Source organism: Cyprinus carpio, chromosome B3 (genome assembly GCF_018340385.1).
Source record: "Cyprinus carpio isolate SPL01 chromosome B3, ASM1834038v1, whole genome shotgun sequence".
NCBI lineage: Eukaryota > Metazoa > Chordata > Actinopteri > Cypriniformes > Cyprinidae > Cyprinus > Cyprinus carpio.
In genome coordinates, this window is record NC_056599.1 from 24,105,042 (window position 1) to 24,132,630 (window position 27,589).

General features: G+C 35.7%; 2 protein-coding genes and 1 long non-coding RNA gene across 3 annotated transcripts; 1 reads left to right on the forward strand and 2 right to left on the reverse strand.

The window, feature by feature from the left end:
- Window positions 1-6,592: 6,592 nt before the first annotated feature.
- LOC109082237 (GTPase IMAP family member 4) lies at window positions 6,593-10,260 on the reverse strand. Its single transcript, XM_019097132.2, has 3 exons — window positions 10,067-10,260; window positions 7,753-8,511; window positions 6,593-6,914 (listed from the first exon to the last, which is right to left on the reverse strand). The coding sequence occupies exons 1-3, from the start codon at window positions 10,098-10,100 to the stop codon at window positions 6,826-6,828; spliced, it is 882 nt and encodes a 293-aa protein (XP_018952677.1). The 5' UTR covers window positions 10,101-10,260; the 3' UTR covers window positions 6,593-6,825.
- A 305-nt stretch (window positions 10,261-10,565) lies between these two features.
- Window positions 10,566-12,101, forward strand: LOC109082234. The gene is made up of 3 exons (XR_006154373.1): window positions 10,566-10,866; window positions 11,533-11,658; window positions 11,764-12,101. It is a non-coding gene; the product is annotated as an uncharacterized LOC109082234 (long non-coding RNA).
- A 7,037-nt stretch (window positions 12,102-19,138) lies between these two features.
- Window positions 19,139-26,954, reverse strand: LOC109082233 (eukaryotic translation initiation factor 3 subunit D-like). Its single transcript, XM_042720352.1, has 16 exons — window positions 26,816-26,954; window positions 24,605-24,730; window positions 24,434-24,479; window positions 24,208-24,344; window positions 24,013-24,098; window positions 23,865-23,918; window positions 22,844-22,975; window positions 22,617-22,749; window positions 22,338-22,485; window positions 20,942-21,072; window positions 20,765-20,850; window positions 20,299-20,428; window positions 20,076-20,218; window positions 19,793-19,985; window positions 19,382-19,475; window positions 19,139-19,278 (listed from the first exon to the last, which is right to left on the reverse strand). Exons 2-16 carry the CDS (start codon window positions 24,725-24,727, stop codon window positions 19,265-19,267), a joined length of 1,650 nt encoding a protein of 549 aa, XP_042576286.1. The 5' UTR covers window positions 24,728-24,730; window positions 26,816-26,954; the 3' UTR covers window positions 19,139-19,264.
- Window positions 26,955-27,589: the final 635 nt, after the last annotated feature.

Here is a 27,589-nt window from a genome sequence, read left to right on the forward strand (position 1 = left end):
AGAGATGAGTCCTCTGCACAATCTGACTCTGCTGCAGCCTAGATTTAAACTGGGTTTGTCTGGCCAGAGGAGAAAGACACACTTTTTCGACACACTTTTTCCCTATTTAATACTGTATAGCAGCTTTGACACAATTTGCATTGTAAAAGGCGCTATATAAATAATGGTGACTTGACTTGACTTAAAGGGGCTTACTGTGGTTGATATCATTACAGCTGGAAAATTGGTATTTCGTGCTATAGGTTTAGGCAGTAATATTGGATCCCTGGTAGATAAAGCACTATGAATTGAGGAGGGGATTGTCACAGCAACCAAAATTGGCCTCAGTAATGCAAAAAGTGCACATAATATTACAAAGCACACTACAAAAATGTCCAGAATTGAGCAGCTGGCGAAAGGGATGCCACTTGCACTCTCAAAGTTTGTTAGAGGTGGATTCATCACTCTAAATGCCCTCTTTATTGGCTTAGATGTCTGTTTTATTTGCAAAGAAAGTAAAAGTCTGGCCAAAGGAGCAAGGGTGAGATATCTCAGTTCATTTGCTTCAGAGCAGCTCTGTGGAAATCTGAGCTGGAGGCCTGGCAGTAGATCCATGATTCCTTATGCATTGGAATATGGAGGTTTAGGAAAAGCCAGTATGTGTTGGAGCAGTCTTTTCTTTTTTAGAAAACTTTAAAATGTACTTTTCTAGATTAAGAACAGTTGAGATGGGCATAAAGTGAGTACATTTCAAATAGATTGCACAGCCATATTTAATACAGCAACACTGCATTTAGAGCAGTTATCCTGGTGGTTTTCTGAAACACTTGTAACTGGTTACTCATACATTTTTATCATGTATTCTAGAAAGGAGGAATCCTAAATCATATACTAAATTAATGAATTAATAATGTTTGTTGAGAATGTTTGCGAGAAAAAAAAGATGTAGCCTACTTGATTTTCAGCACATAGTAGATCTAGAGTATGGATATGTATTTAAAAAAAAAAATCATTGTTGTTTTGGAGGTAAATGCTTGTAACTCTTCAGTACTATATGGCTACATACATACAAATTATCTAGAACATCAGATCAGATAACTTTAATTTAAAAATTGAACTGCAATTGTGTGTTTCTTGAATATGGGTTGTGTCGAAGCCTTAGGATTCATAATGCAACATGTTCTATGTTTTAAGAAAGTGATCTGGTTACATCTCATTTGTAGATTAGAGTGAATTTGGGGTTTGTTACACTTATTATGTATTCATATCTGTGTTCGCATACACATAATTCAGGTAAAGTGGGACAATTTTTGTTAAACTTGTAATTTAGATACCCAGATGTGTATTTCTTGTCTTTTCTTTATTGGCTTTTTTAACTTTTTAGATCCAGCTGTAATATTTCCATAATGTGTTCGTGCATTCAAGACAAATGTCTTTATAGGTAAAGTGGGCCATCATGATTTATCGAAAATTATCTTGTATCATAATTAGATATGGTTTATTTATTTTTATTTTTAATGTTTATTACCACATATTATCAAACAAACATATTCAACAACATATAACAAACCCCCCAAAATTAAGTAAAATTCTCAGTTAATTCAGTCCATGCATAAAACATTAAATTTGATGAAATCTAACATATTTTTTGATGCAAGTGAACTCTATAGCATATTTAAAAATGTGGCTTACACATACAACAACTGAATAAGAGAGCACCATTTAGAATGTAACATTGTAAAACTAACATTTTTTAAATTTTAGAAATTGTTAGAACATTTTTTAAGACTTTAATTTTCTTACATTTTTTTAAGACCAATTTTACCTTATGTCCCACTTTACATAAATTCAACCTACTCGTTAATTAAAAGCTTTTAAAAATAACTCTTAAGAGGAGATTTGAATTTTTTTTTGTATTCTATCCCAGATATGTGCCTTGACACAATCCTATTTCTGAGCATTTCTTTCAACCGCCTGATCTTTTTTCCCACTGATATGAATTTTCTGCTGTTAAAGACCTTAAATAGACAGATGTATGCCTTTTCAAATTATATCCAATCAGTTGAATTTGATTCAAATTTAAACTACACTGTAGAAATTACATTGTAGAAGTGCAATGATGATCCAGAGATTTATCAATTTCTTCTTTATATATATAAATTTGTAATAAATTTACAAAATTGGTTTATGGTTTTGCTTTGTATTATATAGCATGGAGTGAACAAAGATATGGAACAAAATACAATTCAAGTTTATTTGTACAGAGCTTTCCAGTTAACGTTCTGCATAATAATCATGTGCAGTGATTACAGCTTATGCTTGTAATGCTTACAATCTAAGGATAGTATTGGACAGTTTTCTATTATGTCAATCCAATGTTGGCATGATCTGGAGTCATGTGTTGGTGTTGTCTGAAATCTTTGCAGAAGCTGTATCCAGCTGAAGCTGTTACAATCTGTAGTTACCTTTCTGGGTTATTAGACTGTATTGTTTGCTTTTGTTTTTATTTCCTAATGCATAAGTCTTTTATATTTATACTTTTATAATGGCTATTATTGTTCATTATAACTGACGTTTAACAAAAAAGGCAAAGTTGTGCTTGTCATATTTCATTTTATGATACATACAGTGACGATAATCAGAGTATATGTGTAGATACAGTATTACCTAAACCACATATTAATGTTTTATATTTTGAAGAAAATGAAAAGGCAGTGGTGTTTGATATCATTTCGTTTTATTGTAATGCATGAACAAAATTAATTTTTGAGGCTATTAATATTTTAAATGAAACAGAAAAGAGGCAATGCTGTTTAATATAATATTTAGTTTCACTGTAAAATATGTACGGTCACCCTAACTACATTTTGCAACTAATAATATGTTTAATTGAAAACAAAAAGAGGCAGTGTTGTTTGATATATTTCGTCGTATTGTAAATGCATACAGTGATAACTGGAGTCGCCAAGGCAAGCTGACTGACGTTATCAAGTATGGTGTTGTTCCATTTGCAGAATTACCGGACTTGTGTCCTCCCGTCCTCAGGAGTTTGCACTCCCGAGTCGAACTTGCAAAGTCCGGACTACAGAGGAAGTCCGAACTTTGCATACTTTCTTACATTTATTTTGGTTGTGTTTTGTATTTTTTAGTTAGTGGGTTAGAAGTGTTTAATTTTTTTTGTTTGTGCTTCGAAGGGTTGAAGGGTGTAGGGGACCAAACAACTGTTTCTTGAAGTGCCCTTCTGCGTCATCATCACGTGCCCACATGGAGGTGCCATCATCATCCAAAGAATCTGCACAAAGGATCATGGGAGCCTGAAGTGTCCAACAGTTGTGCCCTTTGAAATCCTTCATTCTGAAGGGCCCTTTGAAGGGGCCAGTTTTGAGCACTCCGGTGTGGAATGACCCTTCAATATGTCGGCCATGATTGTTTTCACTCTGAAGTGCCCTTCAAAGGGCAATATATCCCGTTTGGAACACACCGTAGGTATTCAGAAATGGTGCATTCTAACGGTGCAAAATCAGAGCGATGAGCTTTGTAAAAATCAATGCGTTTCAGAAGGCGGGCATAGAGGAGAAACAATAATGTACAGTATGTGGAAAATAATGTGTTTTTTTAAACCTTAAACCGCATAAACACATTTCATTACACCAAATACACAAAATAATGTTATTTTTTGCCACATCATATGACCCCTTTAAGTAATGTCTAAGTATAACAAGAGTGTTGCTTTCCCGAATGTCAGCGGGATCGCAAATTAATTGATTTTATACAACAGCTCAACAAACAAGATGCTAGTATTAAGTGTGTTATATTAGTCACAATGCTATCTGTTTATCTCTGTTTCGGGAAGAAAACGTTTTTAACAAAGCCAAAGTAAGACCAATTGTGCATCTCCAAGCAGCACTGTGCTCATTCACAGTTACGAATGAGCTCATTCATTTGTTACTGAATGAATCTGTGTTTCTAAACAAATCATTTGAGTCAATGATTCAGTGGCCCATTCTTAAAGACAATCATTAGCTTGGTTTCTAAACGAATCAGCCGTTTTGAATGAATGAGTCAGTGGGTTACTCATTAAGACGGAGACTTGCTGCCACCTACTGGTGGCTTTAGTATCATTTATTTATCCATGACAGGCTTAAACCAGGGGGCAAGGAAGTCGACCGGAAGTTGAAGTCGGCCGCGTGCCGCCATCTTGTAGCAGAACTTCACTTGCGTTAGCATCCCATTGACTCCCATTCATTTTGGCGTCACTTTGACAGCGAATAACTTTACATCTGAGGCGTTTAAAGACTCCATTTGTCCATTATTTATTTCTAAAGATACACGACAATGTATAAAGGGCTCCATTACCTTCTATGTTACATTATGGCCCCGTAGAAACAGTTTTTGTAAAAATAGGCTAACGATTGCGTCATAACCATTCGACTCTCTGTCGCACAGTAGAGAAAATTACCGTACAGACAGGAGGAGAAGCTCGCAGGCAATCGGGGAGACGTCAAGAGATATGGCGTACTGGCGTTACATTTTAAATTACTATACAAAATAATTAATCAGAATACTTACTCCTGCTCACTCACGCCAAAGAACATCCCGCTCAAGCTTGCCGTCTCTGCAAGATTAACGATGGCAGTTTGCACGCACAGCTACTAGAAGATTTACATCTGTCAGACAGGTTGCTGACGTCATCTAGCTTAGTTTGAGTCTGTGCGTCAGAAACGGAAGTGCTAAAAATCGCTAAAAATTGGCTTCACTTGTCTCAATTGAGTTCCAATGGGGTCGCTGTGTCCATTTCTTTTACTGTCTATGGCTTAAACCTACCAATGTGCTATCTCAAAAACACATTCTGCAAAATATGGTAATTATCACTATCAAAAAAAACAAAAAAACAATTGTGTCAATATTGCACACCCCTAAAATAACTTAGCATCAATTTTCCAGATTTTTTTTGTTTGTATGGTTAATATTAATGTAATTGTGAGCAAACTAGGGTTTAACAAAAGGTAACTCGGCCCGCACAAGGGGGCATTTTCTCCAATCCGGCCCTTAACCTAAACTGAGTTTGAAACCCCTGGTTTAAATGATTCAGTTTAATCACAATGAATCACTTATTAACAGTGACTTGCTACCACCCTGGCAATCTTTATATATATATATATATATATATATATATATATATATATATATATATATATATATATATATATATATATATATATATATATATATATATATTTTTTTTTTTTTAATATAATTTTAAATATCAGTATTCAACGTTTGATGCTTAAAATATCAAAACAGTAATAATGCATTTGTAACTGCAGGTCAAAACATTCATGTCCTGCATTAAACAGTGTGTAAACACATCTAAATGTCCCTTCGAATGCAGCTTCTGAGTTTTCTCTGCATTGCAAAGATTTTGTCAATACTGATTTCATTTGCTTGGTAACAGCCCAAATTACTTATTATTGTAATTGACTGATTCAATTTAAAAATTTGACTTAAAAGATGTTACACACTTTAAGAAAAAAAAAGACTTAAAATAGGTAAAAATGCCCATAAAAGGTATAGAAATCCAATTAATTGGAAAAGATTACTTTCTATCACTGCTGTAAACTGACCAGTACACAGAATATGAAGAATATCAAAAACTTTAGGAGTCAGCTGTCAACAGTAGTCCTTAAGATACCAGCACAATAACACACTCAGCAAAATATTGTCTAATTATCGTTATCAATAAAATCCCATAAAATATTGAGATACATTTTTTAAATATTGCACACCCCTAATATATTTAACATTTTATTTAGAAAAAAAAAATATATATATGAGAAGTGCCCACATGAGCCCTTGCCCCTCAAAATGTCTGTGCACGCCCCTGGTCCTGGAAGACTAACCAGTTATCGACACTTATGCCTTTTCAAGCTTTCTGACTTGTTAATAATTCATGTTAGTAAAAATGTATGTGAAATGAATGTTAAAAATCATTACTTTTAAAAAACTTAAAATTATTACATTATATTTAAAAATCTGTTTATTATGTACATATGATTTATATGGTCAAATCACATTTGTACAGTATATGACTAGTTAAAAATTAATTGCATTAATGTTTGTGTCTTATGTGTCATGGACTTTTATGATCAAGGACACTTATGATTTATAATGGAGCGTTTATACGTTATACAAGTGTTTATATTTTAGATTAGGGGTTTGATTACATCTCATTTGTAGATCAGAGTGAAAGCATTTGCAGTTTATCACGTGTTATTTGCTCTCAGGGTGGTGGTGTGAGTTTCAAGTGCTTCAGTTAAACACTGACAGATCAAGTGATATGATAAAGTGGGGGTATAAGCATAAAGGGGAATTTTGAAAGCCACCGACTGATATCAGCAAAGAACGCTTTAATCTTGCAAAAAAAAAAGTAACTTGTCTTTTTTATTATTCCCCAAAAATCCTAGTTTCATTTAGCATACACATTTCAAGATTTGAACATTTTAAATTGTTTTAAAACCCTAAAACTGGAAAAAGCAGGAGCAGAATGTTGTGGGTATTGTTTTTTTCAAGCTCTTTTGTTACCATGAGAGTATTTTCACAGCAAGGAGATAAGTCTGAATGCAAAATATTGCGACAGTTTATTATGACTAAGCTTTGCTAATATAAATCATCATCTAAAGTTACAAAGTGCTGTTAAGATCATGTTCCTCATTTGTCAGTTGGTTTGGTGGCACAGGTTATCACTCTGTGGTGAATGGAGATGCGAAGTGTTGATGGCCTCTGGTGGTGAGTTGTGGAAGTTGCAGTGGTGGATGTTAGTGTTTTAAGCGAGGTCCTGTCCGTCGTTCACTGTTGTTTGCAGCTCTGACGAAAGCTTCCTCTGCCACTCAGAGGCTCGTCACTGCTCATATTGTACCTAGCTGAATATTTCTGTTCTGTAGAAAACAAGAAAAACATCCTCTAAGCATGACTCTGACACTGTTGTTAAGAAAATCGGACGGACTCAGGTAATCATCTAGACGCCATATTTATTTTAACGAGGCTGTGAGGGACAGACAGACTGACTTTTAAAAATCTTTACAGTGGCACTAGAAGGTCACGTAATTTTCACACAATTCACAATTTTAAAAATTGTTTAATTGAGGGATTTTTTTGTTTTGTTTTTAGCTGAACAATCAGAATATGTTAAACAACAGTAAAAAATAAATTGAATGAACTCGTTCGTCACAACCTCGTTTTTCTTTCAATAATTAAATATGGCACTACTTTGACTAATATTGCCATTGTTTTGTTGTGTTGTTATTTCTTCACCAGCAAAATTAATTCAGAGGATCTCAAGCAATCTTTCGAAGCAGCTTGACAGTATTAAACAAGTAACAGAATCAGTGATAACTTTCTTTAAATATGAGGCAAATACAACTTCAACAAACAATAGTGTCAGTATTCTGCTCCAGTCAATTAATCTGCTTATCTATATGATTTGAAAATTTTGAATTATGAATTAAAACATAAATGGAAAGTAGCCTAAATGAAACCACTTCTGAAACTTAAAAAGTAAAAGTCTTAAAACAAAAAATAAGTAATTTAAAGTTTTACAGTTTACTTAAAATTATGATTGTTTTAAAGTGGTTTTATTCTCTCTTAAATTGGTCATTACGTTTCACACAAATATAACTCAACATATTTTAATTTTTCAAAACAATGAAGAACATTAATATCCTTTAATGTCAGTGTTTAATATTTTGAGCATAAATGACAAGAACATTGTCCTACCGTCCACTGTCCGTTGGTTCATTTTCCTTCCCGACCTTCTTAACTCTCTCACTTTTTCTATTTTCTCATATCTTTTTTGCTCTTCCTCCAATCTTCCCACCTCTTCTTTCTCCATTTCTCTGGCCCGTTCCAACACCTTCTCACTGGAGAGCATAGTCTCCCCATTGGTAGCCATCATTTTCTTGATCTTAGCCAGAAGACCAGCCACCTGGTCCTCCCCTGCTTTGGGATTGCTGTACAGAGCACAGAATCGGCCTCCACATTTCACAATCAGCTTGTGTAGCTCGACGTTCAACATCACTTCTTGCTTTAAGGTGGAGCCACGTAACTGCTTTCTGTCTAAGATGGTGAAGAGCACCAAGCTGTAACTCCAGGCTTCTGGACCAAACAGCTCTACATGTTCCTCCACGGCACGACGTTCACGCTGGGAGAACGAGAATGACAGTGGCACCACCAGCAGCAGGGCATGGGCTCCAGGCTGGCACAGACTCATACTTCTCATTATCTCCATCTTCACTGACCATGCAGAGGAGCCATTGACATTGAACCATTCCCAACCTGGGGTGTCAACCACCAGCACCTGCTGTCCTCTCACAAGACCCTGACATGGGAAACTCATTCGGGTCTTTATCCCAACCTCGTCAAAGGCTTTCTTGCCCATAATGGCATTACCAGCAGCACTTTTCCCAGATTCTGTCACTCCAACCAGGACAATTCTCAGTTTAGGACAGTCAGAAAGACAAATGCCTTGTTCTGTGGCTAAAAAGATAAACATGACAAAAGGCAAAATTTAGGATTTGTGTATTTAAATTGCATATAAAAAATTTATTAACTTCATTGACACAGTTTTAACATAGAAAAAAAAATATTGCATATTTTTCTTGCATAAATATCATGGCATAGTTTATTATAAACTGTTTGCATCTCTTTGATTTTATATAAATAATCACATTTTCAAAATGAGAATGAATTTGTTCAAAACAATTAAATGTATTGGAACAATACATAGCTGTGGAACAGGCAATATTCAGTTACTTAGAACATATGCGATTGAAATGAATTAGATTAATTGATGACAAATAAATATTCAGTTACTTAGTTTATTTGTGATTGAATTGAATTTGTTTATTTTGTTGAGTTAATTAGTTTATGTTGAAACTGTAAATGATGGAAATTGTATATGTAATTCAAATGCAGAAATCCTAAATTTAGGTTTAAATTCTTAGATATTATACAGGTAAAATTATAAAACTCTTTCACTGCAAATTAATATTTCATCTCCATGCATTTATTTATTTGGCATCAGGATTAATTTTACAATCATGACTGTACAGTACATGATAACATGGAAGGGTACAGCCAAAATAAATATAATACTATAGCCATTTAAGGGAAACAGTATAAGCATAAATAATATTCTACCATGTGACATTTCATTTACCATGAACTGTGTAAGTTACGTGACAATTTTATGTTGCTTGGTCTGAATTGGTAGCAGTAAAAACAGTAATAAAAAGGCTGTATGAATATCACCTGCTGGATATTGAAATTATTGCTCGCTCGATAATAGTATTATATAATAAGCACACACCAGACTGGTCTGTAGACACTAATTGGTTCATTAAATTTTCATTTGGTGCATGCCTTATTGATTTGGAAGTTTAGGATAGGTCTTTTTCATTAAGTGTTACAAATATCAAACACTAGACCTCTGTTGACATTACCAAACATCTGATGAATAACTTTGGCCTTAATTCACTGCCATGACTACCTATTGACGTCAGAGCTGTTAGGAAAAAAATAAATAAAAAATAATTGCAGTAATGAAAATATTTTTTGGCTAAAAGGGCAAAAAACATGTTACTGTACTGCTGGCTGTCACTAAAAAGATCAACACAACAGAATGTGAAATTAACTAATACATGTCTTAAATTTACTATAATCACTGAACAGTCTCTTTAGAAAATGTAATAAAATTGGCAAGTTCTGTATAATGAAATAAATCAATTTTCAAGTAATAACACTGATTGTAATAGTCTATGTGTAGTATAGCAGTTATTTGGATTCTTCCTTGACATTTTTGGTTAGTAGAGTGAGAGAATTTTATTTTTAACTAACTGTAATAGTCTATTTTCTAAATTTCATAACAAATACATCATTTGCATTATAAAACCAGCTACACTGAACAAACCATTGCAGTCTATGTTTTTACCTGTGGTTACAATGATCTTGCAACAAATAATACATTTTAACTCATTACTATGCAGTAACTTGTACTTTAGTAAAGGCAGTCTATCCAGAAGAGTGTACTGACCATGACGGTGGGGTATTTCTATAATCTCATCCATTCTGATCCAGTCTGTTCAGTGTTTCTTGGTCAAATGTGCTGCTCTCCTTACAAAATTTTCATTATTTCCTGATGACTTGATTGTCACAGCTGAAACGATTGGACTGGGAAGTATTTCATCCGTCTTCTTATCTAAATATTGTTTTCCCTGTATATTGTCAGAGCAGTCCTGTATCACTTCTGATCAGGCTGTGTTTACAGCCTCTTTTACTGTCATACATATCCAAAGTACGAAGTATGAAGACCACACCTGTTGCTTACTAACTTTTATGCTGTTTAAGAATTTATATATGTTATATTTTCAAATCAATTGACAGTTATTATTCACTTTTAAACTAGTTTTTCTCAAATATAAAGTCATACTTTACCCTACAGTGTTCATATTATTCTGTGTTGATGTGTAAATATGCATTTTTAGTTATAATAATACAGTTTAATATGTGATATTGACTCTATATTTTTCTATGTTATTATAATTAATTATTAACATCCAACCTGGGCTGAAGAAACAGGTTGACCACTTTTTGCACACTAAATTCTGCTTCCACACTGATTCCAAAGGTCATCTGCTTTTACTGGTTTCTCCTCATTGCATGTGGAAAGAGGTGCAGCATTATAATGGAAAGACTTAACAACTATATATGTAAATATAAGGGCTATGTTTTTGTGAAAGGTGAAACCACAGCAGAGTACATAGACTCTCTTCAGCTTTTTGAGATACGTGACAGTGATGTTTTTTTTTTTTTTTGTGACGTATCCAAAGTCAGGTACGATTAAGAATTATTTCAACCTTTCCATTTAAAAATGTGTTTTTCTTGACATAAATTAATTTATTACACTGGGTTTCACCAAGGAGGGGCAATGATTACAGATTCTGTTTACTATGAAAACCTCCAAGGGTACAGAAATTTGTCTATATAGGCACATGTAAGTGTTATGCCAAAAAAAAAGATATATATTTATTTATTTATTTTTATTATTATTATTTTTTTTTTTTTTTCTGAACGTGGAAGTCACGTTTGACTCTTAACCGGAAGGATGCTTTGCATTTCCGGTCCCCAGTATTTCTAGTCAAATTAGCATATATTCTATTTAAAGACGGTTACGTGAGTGTTACACGAGTAAGTATAGTGACACAAAATAAACAGTGGCGGTTTTTCTAAGCGGATAAAAATGATGACTATAATGTATGGCGGAAGAGCACTTCGTAGCACTTTGACCTCGGCGCATTAATATCATCACTCCTGAGAGTGGGAGTTTTCAGGAGTGATGATATTAATGCAAAATGTAAAATGAATAACTACTTCAATAATAATGTATTATTTTGTGTGAGCAAAGTAAATGTCAGCCACTTGTTTGGTTGTAAAATCAAATTGTAGAAACATTTTTGTTTGGTCTAAGCCTCACTGCTCTTCATGTCTTTTAAATAACAGATCGTGTATGTTCTTAGAAATCCAAAAGACAATGCAGTGTCATATTATCACTTCAGCCATGTCTGGGCCTAGCTTGAGACACCCAGGAGCTTGAAGAATTTCTGTAGCAGTATCTAGCAGGAAATGGTAAGACTTACAGCACATTAGAATATTTTTAACAACGAAAACAGTTGTTTTTGTACAGTAGATGTCACTTTTAACAGAATTATCAATTAATACCTCATGTTTTAGTTGGTGGAGGATCTTGGTTTGATCATGTCTGAGAGTGGTACAGTAAAAGAGACCTTTTCCTGTCATTTGAGGACATGTTCAGGGTGAGTAATCACAGCCTCAAAATATGTCAAATGCATTTGCAGGATGTTCTTTAATACAAAATATTTAGAGGTTTAAGCGTGTAGCACTGAAACCCTATTATAATTGTTAGAATGTCCAAGGATCAGCATCCTCCCCTAAAACTAATCAGGCAAACAAAACTGTAAATAGGGACTTGAAATTTGGAAGGGTGCACTCTTAAATATAAAGGTGCTTCATGATACCATGGTGTACAACATGTTCCTGGATCAACATCCTTGTTGATCCTGGAATAACATTCCTATCAACCAATCAGAATTGAGGAATAACTTTTCAGGAAATATCTGTTTTAGGCTTACGATCAGGGTTAGGTGCTTCTACACCCTTGTTAATCAGCTATCATTTCACACTGATTTTAGGAAAAAATTATTGGTAGGGTTAGGTTTAGGGGTAGGGACTGTGTTAAGTCTATATTTTTAGACAGTTATGTTGATCCAGGAACATGTCTTACTTGGCAAAATCACAGTGACCCGATACCATAGAAGAACCTTTTTGTCTAAATGGCTCCATAAAGAACAGTTAACATCTGAAGAACCTTTCTGTTTCACAAAAGGTTTTTGTGGAGAAAGAAGGTTCTTCAGATTATAAAAAGGTAAGAAAGAGATGGTTCTTTAAAGAACCTTTGACTAAATGGATCTTTGTGGAACCAAAAATGGTTCTTCTATGGCATCGCTTGTGAAGAACCTTTTAAGCGCCTTTATTTTAAGAGTGTGGTAGTATTCACACTGTCTACAACATCACAAAGGCTCGTCCCAATTGGCCTGATGGTGGCACTACAGTGATCAAAAATGCCCATAACTCCTAAACAGTTGTGGGCTCAAGTGTCTTATATTGTTGGAATCCTTGGCTCACGACAGACAAAATGCATGCCTTGGATTTGGCACAATATTCAGGTGTTTTAAATTTTTGGAAAAATCTACTTTTGCGAACTAGTTCTAGGTTTTTCAGTCAATCGGGACCAAACCAGTACAGAAAGATTTGCTGGAGAGTGAATATCAGTAATCAACAACAAACAAATGTTAAACTTTCGACTCACCGTCATGACGGAGCACCAAGACCTTCATCGGGGCAGACTCACTTTTACTATAACTCTTGTATAGTGTTTTTTTGAGATTTTTGGAAAACTTATATATGGAGCGTTCAATCTCAGTTACATGTCGAGAGGATGATAACGGAATTTGAATGTCCCAGGAGTAAGTTATGCGTGGAATCGCACAAAATGCCAAACTTGGAACACATATATAAGAGTTAAATATTAGGTAAAAATAAAAATTATTTAAGAGTTTTAAATGAAACTTATAGGTTGTTTTGTAGTATTTGAAAATTGTGATAAAAAATAAATAAAAATAAATTAATTCAGAGTTTGGCCACTTGGTGGTGTTGGATTGACTCGAAAATGTATAGGCCAATAAAGTTTCAGCTCCAATTGGACAAGTTTAATGGAGGCCAATCAGAATGAAACTCTGTGTTCGTAATGGCTAACTTGGATCACATGAGGCACCTCAGTCAATGTTAGTGTGGAGCTTTCACAGTTCTATGACAGTCAGTTACAGTTCACGTTGTCAAAGTCGTCAAGTCACCATTATTAATATAGTGCTTTTAACAATACAGATTGTGTCAAAGCAACTTTATAGTATTAAATAGGAAAGTAGTGTGTAATAATGCAAAAGGACTTTTTGGTTTTGGTCTGTTGTTCATTGGTTCATTTTTGATTCAATTATGTCATCATTGTCCAGTTTATCATTTTTTGTTTTGTTTGTTTATTGTCCAGTTTAGATAATTTTTTTCGGAAATTATGTGTATCCCAACTAAGCAATCCAGAGGTGACAGCGGCAAGGAACCAATATTCTACTGGTAACAGAAATGGAGAAAAAAAACCTTGGGAGAAACCAGGCTCAGTTGGGAGGCCAGTCTCACCTCTAGTCAGATGAAACCAGCAGTTTAATTCCAGGCTGCAGCGAAGTCAGATTGAGCAGAGGACTCATCTGGTTCCTTGGGTCTTGTGCAGATGGCCATCTAGGTGACGAGGTCTTTGCTGGGGATCTGTCTCTGGGGCACTGGCCATCTAGGTAACGAGGTCTTCGCTGGGGATCTGTCTCTGGGGCACATCTCACTTATGTCATGTCCAGCTTAGTTCAGTTCATAGTCAGACCAACTCTCTAGGTGCTGCTCCACCATCTGTACTGGATACGGACTGGATGGCTATTTACTGGTAACAAAAACGGTGAAAAAAAAACCCTGGGAGAATCAAAGAACAAAACCAGACTAAGGCTGCAGCGAATTAGTGTAGATGCCATTCTTCTTATGATGTAACAAGTACATTGGGTGTTAAGGGAAGTGTTCCCGGTTCCAGCTGACATATTTAATGCAGCCTAGAAATCCTTTAACAGATTTGAATTATAGAAATGTGTTAATATGTTATGTGTAAATCAGGTTAAAGAGATAGGTCTTTAATCTAGATTTAAACTAACAGAGTTTGTCTGCCTCCCGAACAGGGACATATTGCCTCCCGAAATATATATAAACATAAGGAATATGATCACATAAAAGTAATTACAATTAAAGTCTAATTTCAGGTTAAATCTGAAAACCAAAGAAAAGAATAACATCAATATTTTAGACAAGAGACAATGTTACATATCTTTTATTAAATAGTAATGTGACACATTTGGTGGTTATAATGCTGTAAATGAGTCCTACCTGTCATGACATTCCCTACTCTGTCTTCTCTTAAAAAAATAGCATTACCATGGTAAAATTTATATAGGTCCCAATGAAAGTATTGATTTTTGTAAAACATATTAAAGATTAACGAACAGGTTGTCGATTCATTAAATAGGCTGATTCCTCACAAAAGCTTTTTTTTTTTTTTATTATATTGAAGTTTGTCGAAAAGGTTGTAAAGGCCTCTGGTCTCCTTCCCTGCACATCACCAAAGTCACAGCATTAGCCATTATGCTTTTTTGGCTAAAGGTTGCAAGCTTGCCTTCCAATTTGGTTTGACTCATGGTCCTAAAGGTCTGTAAGAATTTTGAAAGAAATCGGTCACCAGGTGGCACTAACATGTTTTAAGCCTCTGTAATCACTTGGTGTTTCACACATCCACACAATATTCATATCATAGATCTCCTCATTCTAAAAAACTTTACCTCAAGAACCACTGCTATCAAATAATCGTTTATCGTTGTGATTATGTATAAAAAAAAACCCTGCTTTTGTGAACTAGTCCTAGGTTTTTTGCTCAACCTCAATAAAACCACTGCAGTACAATTCTCTGGACTCTCTAGATAAGTAATTATCAAAAAAAGTAAACTTTTGAAATTTACCCTTTGGGTAGCTATAACAGGGTAATTTGAAAAATGGGCATGGCCATATATACCCAAAAGCCTATAAATCCTAAACAAAAACTAGATGAGCACATGTGACAGATGATTCTAAAAAAGCATGCAAAGTTTTATGGAGATCAGACCATAGATGGCATTATAACAGCCATAAATGTTAATAAACATTTCTATTGTAAATCACCTGGAATTGCAAAAAAGCTCTTTTTATTTATTGAATTAGCTGGTTACAGGCTTGTTAAATAATACACAATGTCTTTTTCATAATGTGCTTAAATCGATTCAACCCCAGTAATCGCTGCTTGCAGCTATATTTAAGATTTATCGTTATACCTTCCTTACACTGATGTATTTGGCACCACATTCAGGATCTCAAGACAGAAAAGCAGTGGAGAAAATCTGCTAGTTCTTGGAGAAAAATCTGGATGATGCTGCTATCGCACATATTGTGGAGAAGGCCACTTGTAAAAGGAAGGACCCAAGGGCAAACTATGAATTTGTTCCTGGAGATCTACTACTTAAGCCCCAATTCATGTGCAATGGTCAGTATTCAAAGATTACAATCCTGAAAAGTGTAGACAGGCTGTATCCTTCACTTATTCTGTTGTTTTAATTGGTTTGCTGTTGCAGGCACAGTAGGAGATTGGAAAAACACATTAACTGTGGCATAAAATGAAATATTTGACCAGATCCTCAAAGAAAGAATGAAAGACTTACTACTGAACTTCATCTGGAACTTGGACACCAAAACAAACTGAAAACATTCACAAAACAAAAGAACCAGCATGTCTTGCCACTGGAGATTAAACACTGTTTTTTAAACATTGTTTTCCCACCCCCACAATAATTGGACTGCTGAAAAAAAAACAACAAAAAAAAAAACATGTTTTATCCCCCCTCTCATATACAAGCCCTAAAAGCCATATATATAAAGTATGTTTAAAGTTTGCGCGAACCGGAAGCCGCTGCTGACTATTTCAGTATGATGACGTATTTCCAACTGAAATGGAATATTGAGTAGAGGGCGGGGTTTTATTTTTGTGCTCCTTCTCTCATCTTTCACTCGCAGCAAACTAACAGTTGGATGGCATGGTTAAGCAAATTCTGCCCAAGCCGTCAGTCATCAGAAGAGGAGTGTACGGTGGCCGTGAAGGGCAAAACAGATTACAATTCTGAAAACAAAATAACAAATTACAAATGCAAATGCAAATCTAAAAAACAAAATAACAATTCAGAAAGCACAACAACAATTCAGAAAACATTATAACAAGCCAGAAAACACAAAGACAAATTCGAAAACAAAATAACAAGTCAGAAAACACAAAGACAAATCAGACAAACCGGAAGAGATAGGTATAGTTTGAGACAGCGCCATTGGTTTGGGAATACTCACCGCTGACTGGACGAGACATCTGTCAATCAACGTATACTGAAAGAACCAGCCAAAAACAGCAGAGTCCTGGTAGTAAGTTCGGAGATGGTCTTAAAATAGCTCGGTTTAAATTTATTATATGAATTGCGCTTACTATGGAATAAAACATATAGCGTTTCTATTTATACTTTATATATACCTTTATTGGCACTTTGGCAGCAGCATTTTTGTCAAAGTGGTGCAGGTAGTGTGTGTGTTCTTGACTTTTTTGACGCGATCGACCTGGGGTTTGATCCCACCTTTTGCCGAACTTTTTTCACCTTTTAAAATCTCGTATAAATTTAAAGGCATTTATTTTCAATAAAGATTAGGGAAATAATCAAAAAGGTGAAAATAAAGTGTAGGGTTAGGGTAGGTGAAGGGAGGGCTTTATTGTACCAATAAGGTGGCATCCATTTAATAATTTGAATTAAAATTATAATTTACACTCAATACGTTATTATTGCATACTGTTTTATATTGTACTACAATACTGGAGAGCAGACAATTGACACTATTTGCAACAAGTAGTATACATAGAAGAAAATCCTTTTTTTTAACAGTGTAAATTGGAATTTGCACTTACTGTAAATAGCATATTGCTTAAAATACGGCTATTTTCACTTAGTGTAAATAGAATCAATTGCTAATATGAAATTTGAAAAGGGAGAAGGGAGAGTTTGGCAGTTTGTGGGATGTGGGATGGGTCGATTGGGTCGATTGAATCAAAGGGCAAAGGGTTGTTAATTTTTCACCTGAACCACTAAAGCTGACAAAGAACCAAAACCAAAATGCTAATAAGTCAGGTTATTTGGACAAAGTGTAAATAGACACTCCGTATGTTTTATTCCATAGTAAGCACAATTCATACAATACATTTAAACTGAGCTACTTTAAGACCATCTCAGAACTTTCTACCATGACTCTGCTGTTTTTGGCTGGTTCTTTCTGTATATGTTGATTGACAGATGTCTCGTCCAGACAGTGGTGAGTAATCCCAAACCAATGGCGCTGTCTCAAACTATACCTACCTCTTCCGGTTTTTCTGACTTATTTTGTTTTCGAATTTGTCATTGTGTTTTCTGACTTGTTATAATGTTTTCTGAACTGCTGTTGTGTTTTCTGAATTATTTTGTTTTTTTTTAGATTTGCATTTGTAATTTGTTATTTTGTTTTCAGAATTGTAATCTGTTTTGCCCTTCATGGCCACCGTAGGAGTGCCATTCCGGAGCAGGAGCAAATGATCATATCCGGATTAATTTACATGGATTAATTGTTCACTGTAAGACTAACATTGTGCACTAACAAAATAAATATTGTAAATTTAGATTTCATGCAGACTTTAATAATATGGCAGACTTTTTTATATTTTTATATTCAAATGGCAGACTTCACAGGTTTAAAAGGTTAGTTCACCCAAAACCGAAAATTCTGTCATTACTCACCCTCATGTTGTTCCAAACCTGTAACACCTTCATTCATCTTTGGAACACAAATTAAGATATTTTTGAAGAAATCTGAGAGCTTTCTGACCCTCCATAGACAGCAATGTAACTGCAATGTTCCCAGGTCCAGAACTGTAGCAAGGAATGTAATCAATGAGTGTTTACATTCAGCATGTGCACACTGTCTACTGAACATAAATGATTACGTTCTGGGGTACTCTCTAAAATGGCGGAAGACGGTAACTCGGGGAGAAGAATTGTTTAATAAATTACGTTTCAATTATTGTTTTCTTTGCGCACAAAAGGTATTCTCGTAGCTTTGCAAAATTGTGGTTGAACCATTGATGTCACACAGACTATTTTACCGATGGGGATTTTTCATAAATGAGATTTATACATCATCTGAAAGCTAAATAAATAAGCTTTCCATTGGTGTATGGTTTATGATAAATTGTGGTTTGGCCGTTGCTGAAAATTTTTTGATGTTGTGGTATTAATGGTTTTTTTGTGCAGGGTCAAGTGTCACATATGATTTAAAAACCCTTGCTACGTGTACTGCATTAAGCTGAGTCTTGTTATAGCACTTGCATATCATTGCTCTTTCATTAATTTTGATTGCTTCCATTGTCCTCAGTCGCTTTGGATAAAATGCTGCTAAATTACTTAATGTAACAGTGTTTATTGAGCATCAAATCATAATATTAGAATGATTTCTGAATGATCATGTGACGCTGAAGAGAGGCGAAATGATGCTGAAATTTCAGGTTGGCCATTAATAATAAATAACATAAATATTCAAATAGAAGTTATTTTAAATTGTAATATTCCACAATGTTTTTTGTGTTTTTGATCAAATAACTGCAGCCTAGATGATAACTTATTATGCACTTTAATGTTCCCTGGGAATCAAACCCATTGTCTTGGCATTTCTAACACAATACTTTAACAATTAAGATTAAATATCCAGATTTATCAGCACAAGTTTTTAAAAGAAGGGCCATTTATATTGCCCTCAAGCTTCAGAACCAAATCTATAATGATTAAAACAGGAAAGGCAGTCAAACCTGAATGTGCTCTTTATTAGACAGACACATCACCACAGTGAATGAATAATCAATTATCTTTATTCAGCTCTGACAGCACTGAAACACATAATACCGACAGCTGTGGAAGTTAATGACACCTTAATTGTCTTCATCTGTTGGGGGAAATGAAAAGTGCATCAGAAACAGAGGTAACCAGATAAAAACAAAAAATTATGGAAAAAGGCACTGAAGTGAGAAACAATCCGTTATCCTCACCCTCTTCGTCTTCTTCCTCGTCCTCATCATCCTCCTCTTCATCTTCATCCGAGCTGAAGGTTCCATCAGGCAAGCTGTACACCCTGATTACTTGCTGTTAGGGACACACACACACAGAGTTATGCATTAATAATCTTGATTGCAGAAAAATACTTTGAAGTTGCCAAGGTGATTCCTACTGGCACAGTATTGCAACTAAAATTAACACCACCGATACCACGCAGTATATTTGATTTCTACTCAAGTTGTGTTTGTAATAAAAATTTTTTAGATGGGTTTTATATATCAGTCAGATAAATAAGAGAAAATGTCTCCTCAGACATTTGGAGCTTCCTGCTTTGTTGCAGTACATATCAAATATCTAAATTCTGCAATGCAACAGACTTGAAACCCAGCACAGCTTCCTCTTGCCTTATTAGGGTCTTTGAGGATGAGGTATTTGCCCTCCTCCAGCTTGCGACAGATGTCGATCACGCAACGCAGGATGCCCCAGGCGTTCTCCATGCTCAGGTTAATTTGGCTGGCAAACTCGTTGGGCTTGAACTGCTGTGTGCCCAAGATGACGTGCCTAGATGAGTCCTTGACATGATAACGGGAGACGTACCTAAAGAGAGAAGGATGTGCAGTGAGAATTCCGATAGGAAATGACTTGAAAAATATCGACATCACGTAGAAAAGGTTTTATGCTACTCACCCTAATTTGAGGTACTCAGATCCTGCGAGAATGGCACAGCAGGTCCAGCGGGCCAATTTGTAACTGTTGTTCTTCAGCTCTGTGGCCAGAACTGCTCCTCTCTGGGAATCCAGTTTCTGTCTCCAGTCCACTCCATTGCAGTACTGTAGAGAGCACAGAATTATATCACCTGTATCTCTGAAACAGCCAAATACAATTATCCAGCTCTCTTTCTGTGTCTTACTCTGGAGTCCCACTCATTCAGGGCCTTGACATTGATGAAAGAGACTTCTCCGTTTGCACCAGTCATCACTCCATCATGCTCACAGCGCACGATGAGGTCAATGTCATCCCCGAGCTTCCACCTCCGGTACCTGAAAATCAGTCAGATAAGGTCACTATTTCAAAATTTACATCATTTGTTAAGAATTAGTAATGATCATAATAATTCCTTATAATACATTTCATCATTCTTAGGCTGTTCAAACAGCACTCAAATATATCTAAATTTTAGGCTCAAACACCACGCATAGTCAAAACAAGTCAAATCTGATTTAAAGACACATATGGAAATAAAATGAGGAAAATTAAAGAAAAAAAACAACAAGGGAATTTAAAAGGATTTTTTCAGCCTGTCTGAACAAATTTCACAATAAATGTTACAAAAAATGATATCTATCTGTATCTATCTAGGAAAGCTCAGCACAAACCTGTAGGCAACAGAAGCCACCTCACTCTTCTCCGTGTCCTCCTCAACAAATGGGTTAGGATTGGGGAACTTGTACCTCTCTCCTCCCTGACACCAAAGCAACAAAAAAACATTCACACAAACATCTTTGTCTGAAACAGAAAATGGATCATTCATGTCTCGTGTTAATGGCTGGTACCATTCTGAGGCACTGCTGGCTGAAGTTGTGGTTGATGTAGGTGGCCTCCATGGCCAGGTTTCGGGGGGAGTTGAGGGAACTGCCCTCGTCCTGAGGCGGCTCATTCGCAGTCTCACTCACAGTAAGCAGGTCTACAAGGGAGAAAAAGTTTAAGCTTTAAAACTGGACACGTGCACAGATATTACTTTATGCAACAAAAACACAAATAATTGAATTATCAGGGCTTGACTTTTTTTTTTTTTTTACCAGTAATCACAGTAATTTTCAAAAGGAAAAAAAAGTGTTTTCATCTTTGTATAAATGTTAGACCTGAGACTTGAACCCATGACCTTCGGGTTACAAGGCCGACTCTCTATCCATTAGGCCATGACTGCAGTATCTACAGTAATTGATAGTGGTAAGATTTTATCCAAAGCGACTTACAGTGCATTCAGGCTAACATTTTTTATCTAACGTGTTCACTGGGAATCGAACCCACAACCGTTTGAGCTGCTAACGCAATGCTGTACCACTGTGCCACAGGAACACAGTTTAGAGTGACAAATCGTACCAGCGTACATTGAGGTCAAAATTCGTTCAGGTTGGCAGGTCTGGGAATGAACGAAATGGTGTCAGTGAGTTTGAAGTTCAGTGTTTATAAACAGAACAATCGGAAAGAGAAAGTACAATCTATATTATTATAGCTCTCTATATGAACCACACAGACTTTATTCAAGCTAGGGCTGAACAATATATCGAACGATATGACCATGCCCATCTCGTCAGTAAAGCCGGTTCCATGATTAGCGGTAAATCCCAATCAGCTGCTTTCAAATGGAGCTGCAGTTAATACACAGAGCCGTAGTTCACTGAGAAGCTACGCTATATCGAGTTCATTATCAAAGGCGATTCATCTTCAGTAATGAACTCGATATAGCGTAGCTTGTCAGTAAACTACGGGTCTGTGTATTAACTGCAGCTCCATTTGAAAGCAGGTGATGGGGATTTACCGCTAATCATGGAACCGGCTTTACTGACGAGATGCGCATGGTCATATCGTTCGATATATTGTCCAGCCCTAATTCAAGCCACAGATGTTTTGCTGAAAGATTCACAATACACCACCTTCCAGACTAGGGTGAATTCATTATGTACATTAACAACAATTTGGCATAAATATACGATAGAAAAATATGTGGGTGGCATGGCAGAATTTTGAACAGCCTGAATTGGTGACGCCGAATAGTGCTGCCAATGTTCATACACTCATAGAAAACACCGCCTTTCAATTTTAAAGATGTGGCATGATGCGACACTGCTTCAAAAATGCAAGCGCTCTTGAGTTAAATCAGAATATGACTCTACAGACTTTGACATCCATCGAAATGAGGCACACTCATCTGAAGCACATGCTTACCAAAATCAGAGTTGTCTCTCTTGTCAAAAAAGAGCTTGTTGCCCACACGCTGAACAATGATATCCCAGGAGTTCACTGAGCGTGTGCAGCACATCAGGGTTGCCAGGATGGCATCAGTGGCAAACACATTGCCCTGGGTTTTTGCCAACTGTGGATGTCATTTTCAGAACAAAATACATTAGCATTGCCACTTACAATAGAAAAAAAGACATATACGATGGTCAGACACAAGCAGTAATTTCAATTAAAGTGATCATGTGTGAGTGTGCTTTGGAGTACCTTGCGGATCACAGGGTCATCAGTGGTGGTAACGGTGTGGAAGATCCTCTTGATGCTCTTGAGTTGTTTTTCATTGCGTGTGGTGACGCGATCGAAAGCCTTGTCGTAGTGCTCAAGAGCCCCACAGCACTCACTGAGAAAAAGAAACTCAGTGAAGGACTCCCTCAAGAGCAACACGCTCGTACAAAATTATCGGTCAGTGACATGATTAACGTCAGAGTGCTTACATGTCAGCGGGGTCGGCCACATCCATGTATCTCATTTTCATGAGCCTGGGGAAGTCCATCTCCTCCTTCACCTCCCAGTCACTGCGCACCTCCACAGAAGAGTCCCTGGGTTTGAGCTGCGCCTGAAGCCACGGGAGAAGAGTCCCAATGAATTTAGCCAATGAAGGAGTACGAAAGTGAAAGCACTGAGAGTTTTGTACCTAGTTGATACTGAAACTCAATACTAAAACTAGGGGCGGCCAATATGACTAAAATCTTATGTCAAAGGGAAGCATTTCATTTCATGATAACTATCATAATATAGCTATTTTTGCTTGAATTATGTTGTTACAACATCTAATATTTTTATGTTTTTTTTTTTTTTAAGTTTTATTTGTTTATTTTTTATTTTACATTTAATTTTTGTTTAATTTTATTTTAATGTTTGTGTTTGATTTTACATTTAGGTTATGATTAGGGTTTGGTTTAGGGTTACTTGCATGAAATTATGCATAATTTATTATTATTATAGTAAGTACATGTAACATGCGTAGCAAGGACACAATAAAATAAAGTGTTACCAAATTTTTCATATAAATTTAATTATTCATCTTGGAAATTGGCACAAAAACATCATAGTCTTAGTCTAACTAAAGCAAGCAAAAACAAAAAAAAAAAACCGGTTACGCTTATTGAAAACAAACAGTAATAACATAAGAACAAACACTGTACCAAAAGAAACTAATTACGAGCAATAGAACAAATAAACATAACAGAACAAAGATGCAAATGAAATAGAAATTTTAGATTTTCAGAAAATTCTAGCTATCAGAAATATGAAATACTTCAGATATTATAGATTGGGGGTGATGAATGAAAAGTCAAATGCTGAAAGAAGACTATGGTAAAACACGACAGTAACAGTGTGCAAAACAATTAAGAAAATGAAAGTGGAGGTGAAATGCTGTGGTGCTGGAGATCAAAGAAAAGATGAAAAGAGATGAAATGGATTGGTTTAATTTCTTTGATTTGTGTTCTGATCTTATTTCTGACTCCAAATTGCTTCTGGAATTTCTTCTGCAAGCGCATACGGTCCCTATTCCCAAAAAGATAAGGGTGAGTGCATGTTGACAGGTCACAACTAAATGTTTTAGTGCTTTTTCCTCCCCTACTGGGTAAGCAGAACTCACCTTTCCTTCTGCTTGGCGCTCTTAGGCAGGGTCTGCATGTTGAACTGAGTAAGAGTCCTGCGATCTTTGTCTCTCCGAAGATTCCTCTGTAGAAGAAAAGCACAAAATATGATAAAGAATTAAAAATGAGAGAACATGGAGGTTAAGAGGGAGGTTATAGTAAGAGAGCAAGAATGTAAATGTTCAGAAACCCACCTGAGCGAAGCGCATACGGTTCCTCTGATAGGCGGTCTTCTGAGTCTTAGCAGTATCCACCAACTGGAAGCTGGTCTCATCCTCCTCATGGAAATAAGCATACTGACTGCCGCCTCCAAACTGAGATGAGTATTTATCTAAACAGAACAGAGAACAACCATGCTGACTGATAAGTGACTTCTGCTGTTGGGTGAACACAAATAAAAATAAATGTGCAAACACTCACTTGTGTATCTCTTATCTTGGTATGTTGCACCAGTCCAGTCTGCTACCTGTGTACAAAAATAATTGCAATTAACTTTTTGGATGAAAAAAAAAACAAAACAATTATGATCGTCCACCTTTCACAGTTATACAACGTAATAGGATTGACCAGGGAATATTAAAGCGAATTCACCTTTCCCAGTCGGTCTCCCTTACTGAAAGGCTGGTAGGGCATGTCTTTAAACTTCTCAGGAACAGCACAAGGACCCCATCCTGATGGGTTGTCTTGAATCACAGGTGCATGGAACTTTGCCATTGCCTTAAAAAATTTACATAATTAGCAGTATAAAATAAGGCACCACTTAAGAACATTTCTATATATTATATTTTATAAATATACTTCTATTTATTTTGTACTTCGAACTTCGTCTCATATAACAGAGCACTGGCTTTAGACTAAACATTACCATACATGTATGTATGTGTGTATATATATATGAGAGCGAGCGAGCGATATAGCGTACGTGCTTTATGTACATAATAAATTGTAATTTTGTGGCAAAACATGGAAATATTCTGTCGTTTTTATCTCATTGCTTAAGTTAATATATTTATGTGTTTGGGCAGTGTTGTTGTGGGTTTGGTTATTTTGATGTTGTAAGACCTTTGAAATAACCACTCATATAATAGAAACATATAATAGAGAACTTTAGATTTAGATCAGTGGAAATAACTGAAATCATTTGGCGAAGTGATATGGAACTGTAATGTGGTCAAGACCTGCCTATTGCACGCCTTAGAACGTTCGTCAGCCAATCAGATTCAAGCATTCAACGGATTGATATGGCCTACTGTAAGCAATAATAAAAGCAGAACTACAAAAATAATAAAAACACAACTATGTAATAAATGTTGTGTTAGGTAAGCAGGTATTTAAATAAAAATTATAATAATCACAACATGGCTTTTATCATTGGAAAAAAAGTGCAATACCCAACACAATACCTATGCTTTTTTTTTTTATTTTTTTTTTACATCCAACCCCTTTTTATTCACTTTCTCTTTGTATATATTGTATCTGTATATAGTTTATTTTGTCCATCTGTGTCTATCCGGCTCCACGTCTATCTGTAAAGCCAGTTCTGGACAAACGACTAGGCCTGTTGCAATAATCAATATATTGACTTATCACGCAATATATGTACATGTCATGACCTTAATAATTTTTGGTGATGCAATATATCAGCCATTATATTTACTCAAAAATGAATGTCACCATGTTTTGTACGTTCCACTTGTGCCGGTGTCTTTTGCAGCTTCTCATACATAACGTAGTGTAGTCATGAGGCGCTAGTTCTAGTTAAAAAAAAATGATTATTGCTTAAAAGTTTTATCTGCAGATATGGTCTTGTTTAGGGATCTGTGCCTTTGTGCACACAGACATCTGACTGCTAAGTAGGGATTGTGTTTTTCAGCAATAGTGTGCACCCTTAATTTACAGAGAAAACAAGATCAGGGACAAATCTCCTTACAAGTTATTTGTGCATTTTTCTTTTTTTCTACTTGTTACTTTGCACTTTTTGTTAGAAAGTGTTTATTTACCATTTATTGAGTTTTTTTAAGGTATCGAATATTTTGATTATTAATTTGCATAATCTAAATATTCTTAAAAATTAAGTTTGTTGTCAGTTGGAAGCATTATTATGCTGTTACATTATGATTATATATATTCAGTTGCATAAAATGGTCTTTAAAATGACAATAATACAGCTTATCGCAATTATTTCTGGGGCAATATATCGCACAACAAAAAGTTGTTATCGTGACAGGCCTACACGTGACCTAAAGCTTTGTTCTCATTGGTCAGCGAGTATTCTTTTTTACTGACGAAAAAGAAAAATCGAATTACACTACGAAAAGAATGTTAATGAATACATTCGATTTAAAGAATAAATTAGTTAGAACGAAAAAATAGCGCTCGGAATGAACAGGCCTTCGGATGCTCACTCCTGTGATCAGTGTGGCCCCTGCGCAGTAGCATTTCTACGACATCCTCCAAGATTTTACGGGCGGCCATGATGAAAAGTCTCACCGTTAATGCTAAGTCACACACAAGAACCCTTCCATCTTCCTTTGACTTTTTTTACATTTGTAAAAGGCATATGTTATTACTCTACGAAAGTCGCTGACACGGTGTCAACATGATAAGTCTTACTGATAAACAGCAGCGCGGAGGATTGAGCGCGGAAAATCAGCTGATGCATTGAGCAGCAGCAGCGCACATGCTTCCCCTCATTACACACGAACGAACTGATCTCAATCGTTTTCCGCGAGCTTCGGTTTTTTTGCGTTTGCTCTTGACTGTTGTAATACACTATCTGAGATCATATCACGTAAAACATACCTTTGCTGGAGTACAAATTCGTATTGATTCAAAGACGTACGACTACTCCCAGACGGTGCGGTGAAAACCAGTGCCGTAAAGGAACGCGTCACTCCAAATTTACGACACTTCACAAATAAAATAAAAGTCTGCCGTATTTGCGGATGTATCAGAAATAAAAGCCCACACGTTTTAAAAGGAATAACATCGATTTAGATGCGTACAATAAGTTTCCATTAAAATTTGTTTACATTTACCTTTTTCATGTTGTTGAATTAATCTTGGACTTCAGAGTATACTCTTTTTAGACTGTGCAAAAAAAAAAATAAGAGAAAATTAAATACAAATAATGAAATATACGAAAAAAATAATAATAAGAAGAGAAAAATAAGAAGATGATTAAATACAAATAATGAAATATACACAATATATTAGACTACTACACAGATGATGTGCAAAGATGCTACACAGAAACTGCTACTCAGATGATGTGCATAGATGTAAACAATGTACAGTGAGGACGAGTTGCTTGAATGCACAAACAAGCCATTCATATTTTAACCCACTTAAGTATAAATGGATCAGAAGTCTGTACATTACACATCTTTATTATATATGTTTAATGCCAGTGTACCTGACTTATTATTTGTTGGATAAAGAAATGAATTCTATTGACCTCATCTGTGTCCTGGCTTCTCATTTCTCATCCCATTTTCATTATAACTAAACACTTACTATAAGCCCCCCCCCCCCCCCCCCCCCCCCCTTTATGTACATGTTGTTTTATCAAGTTGG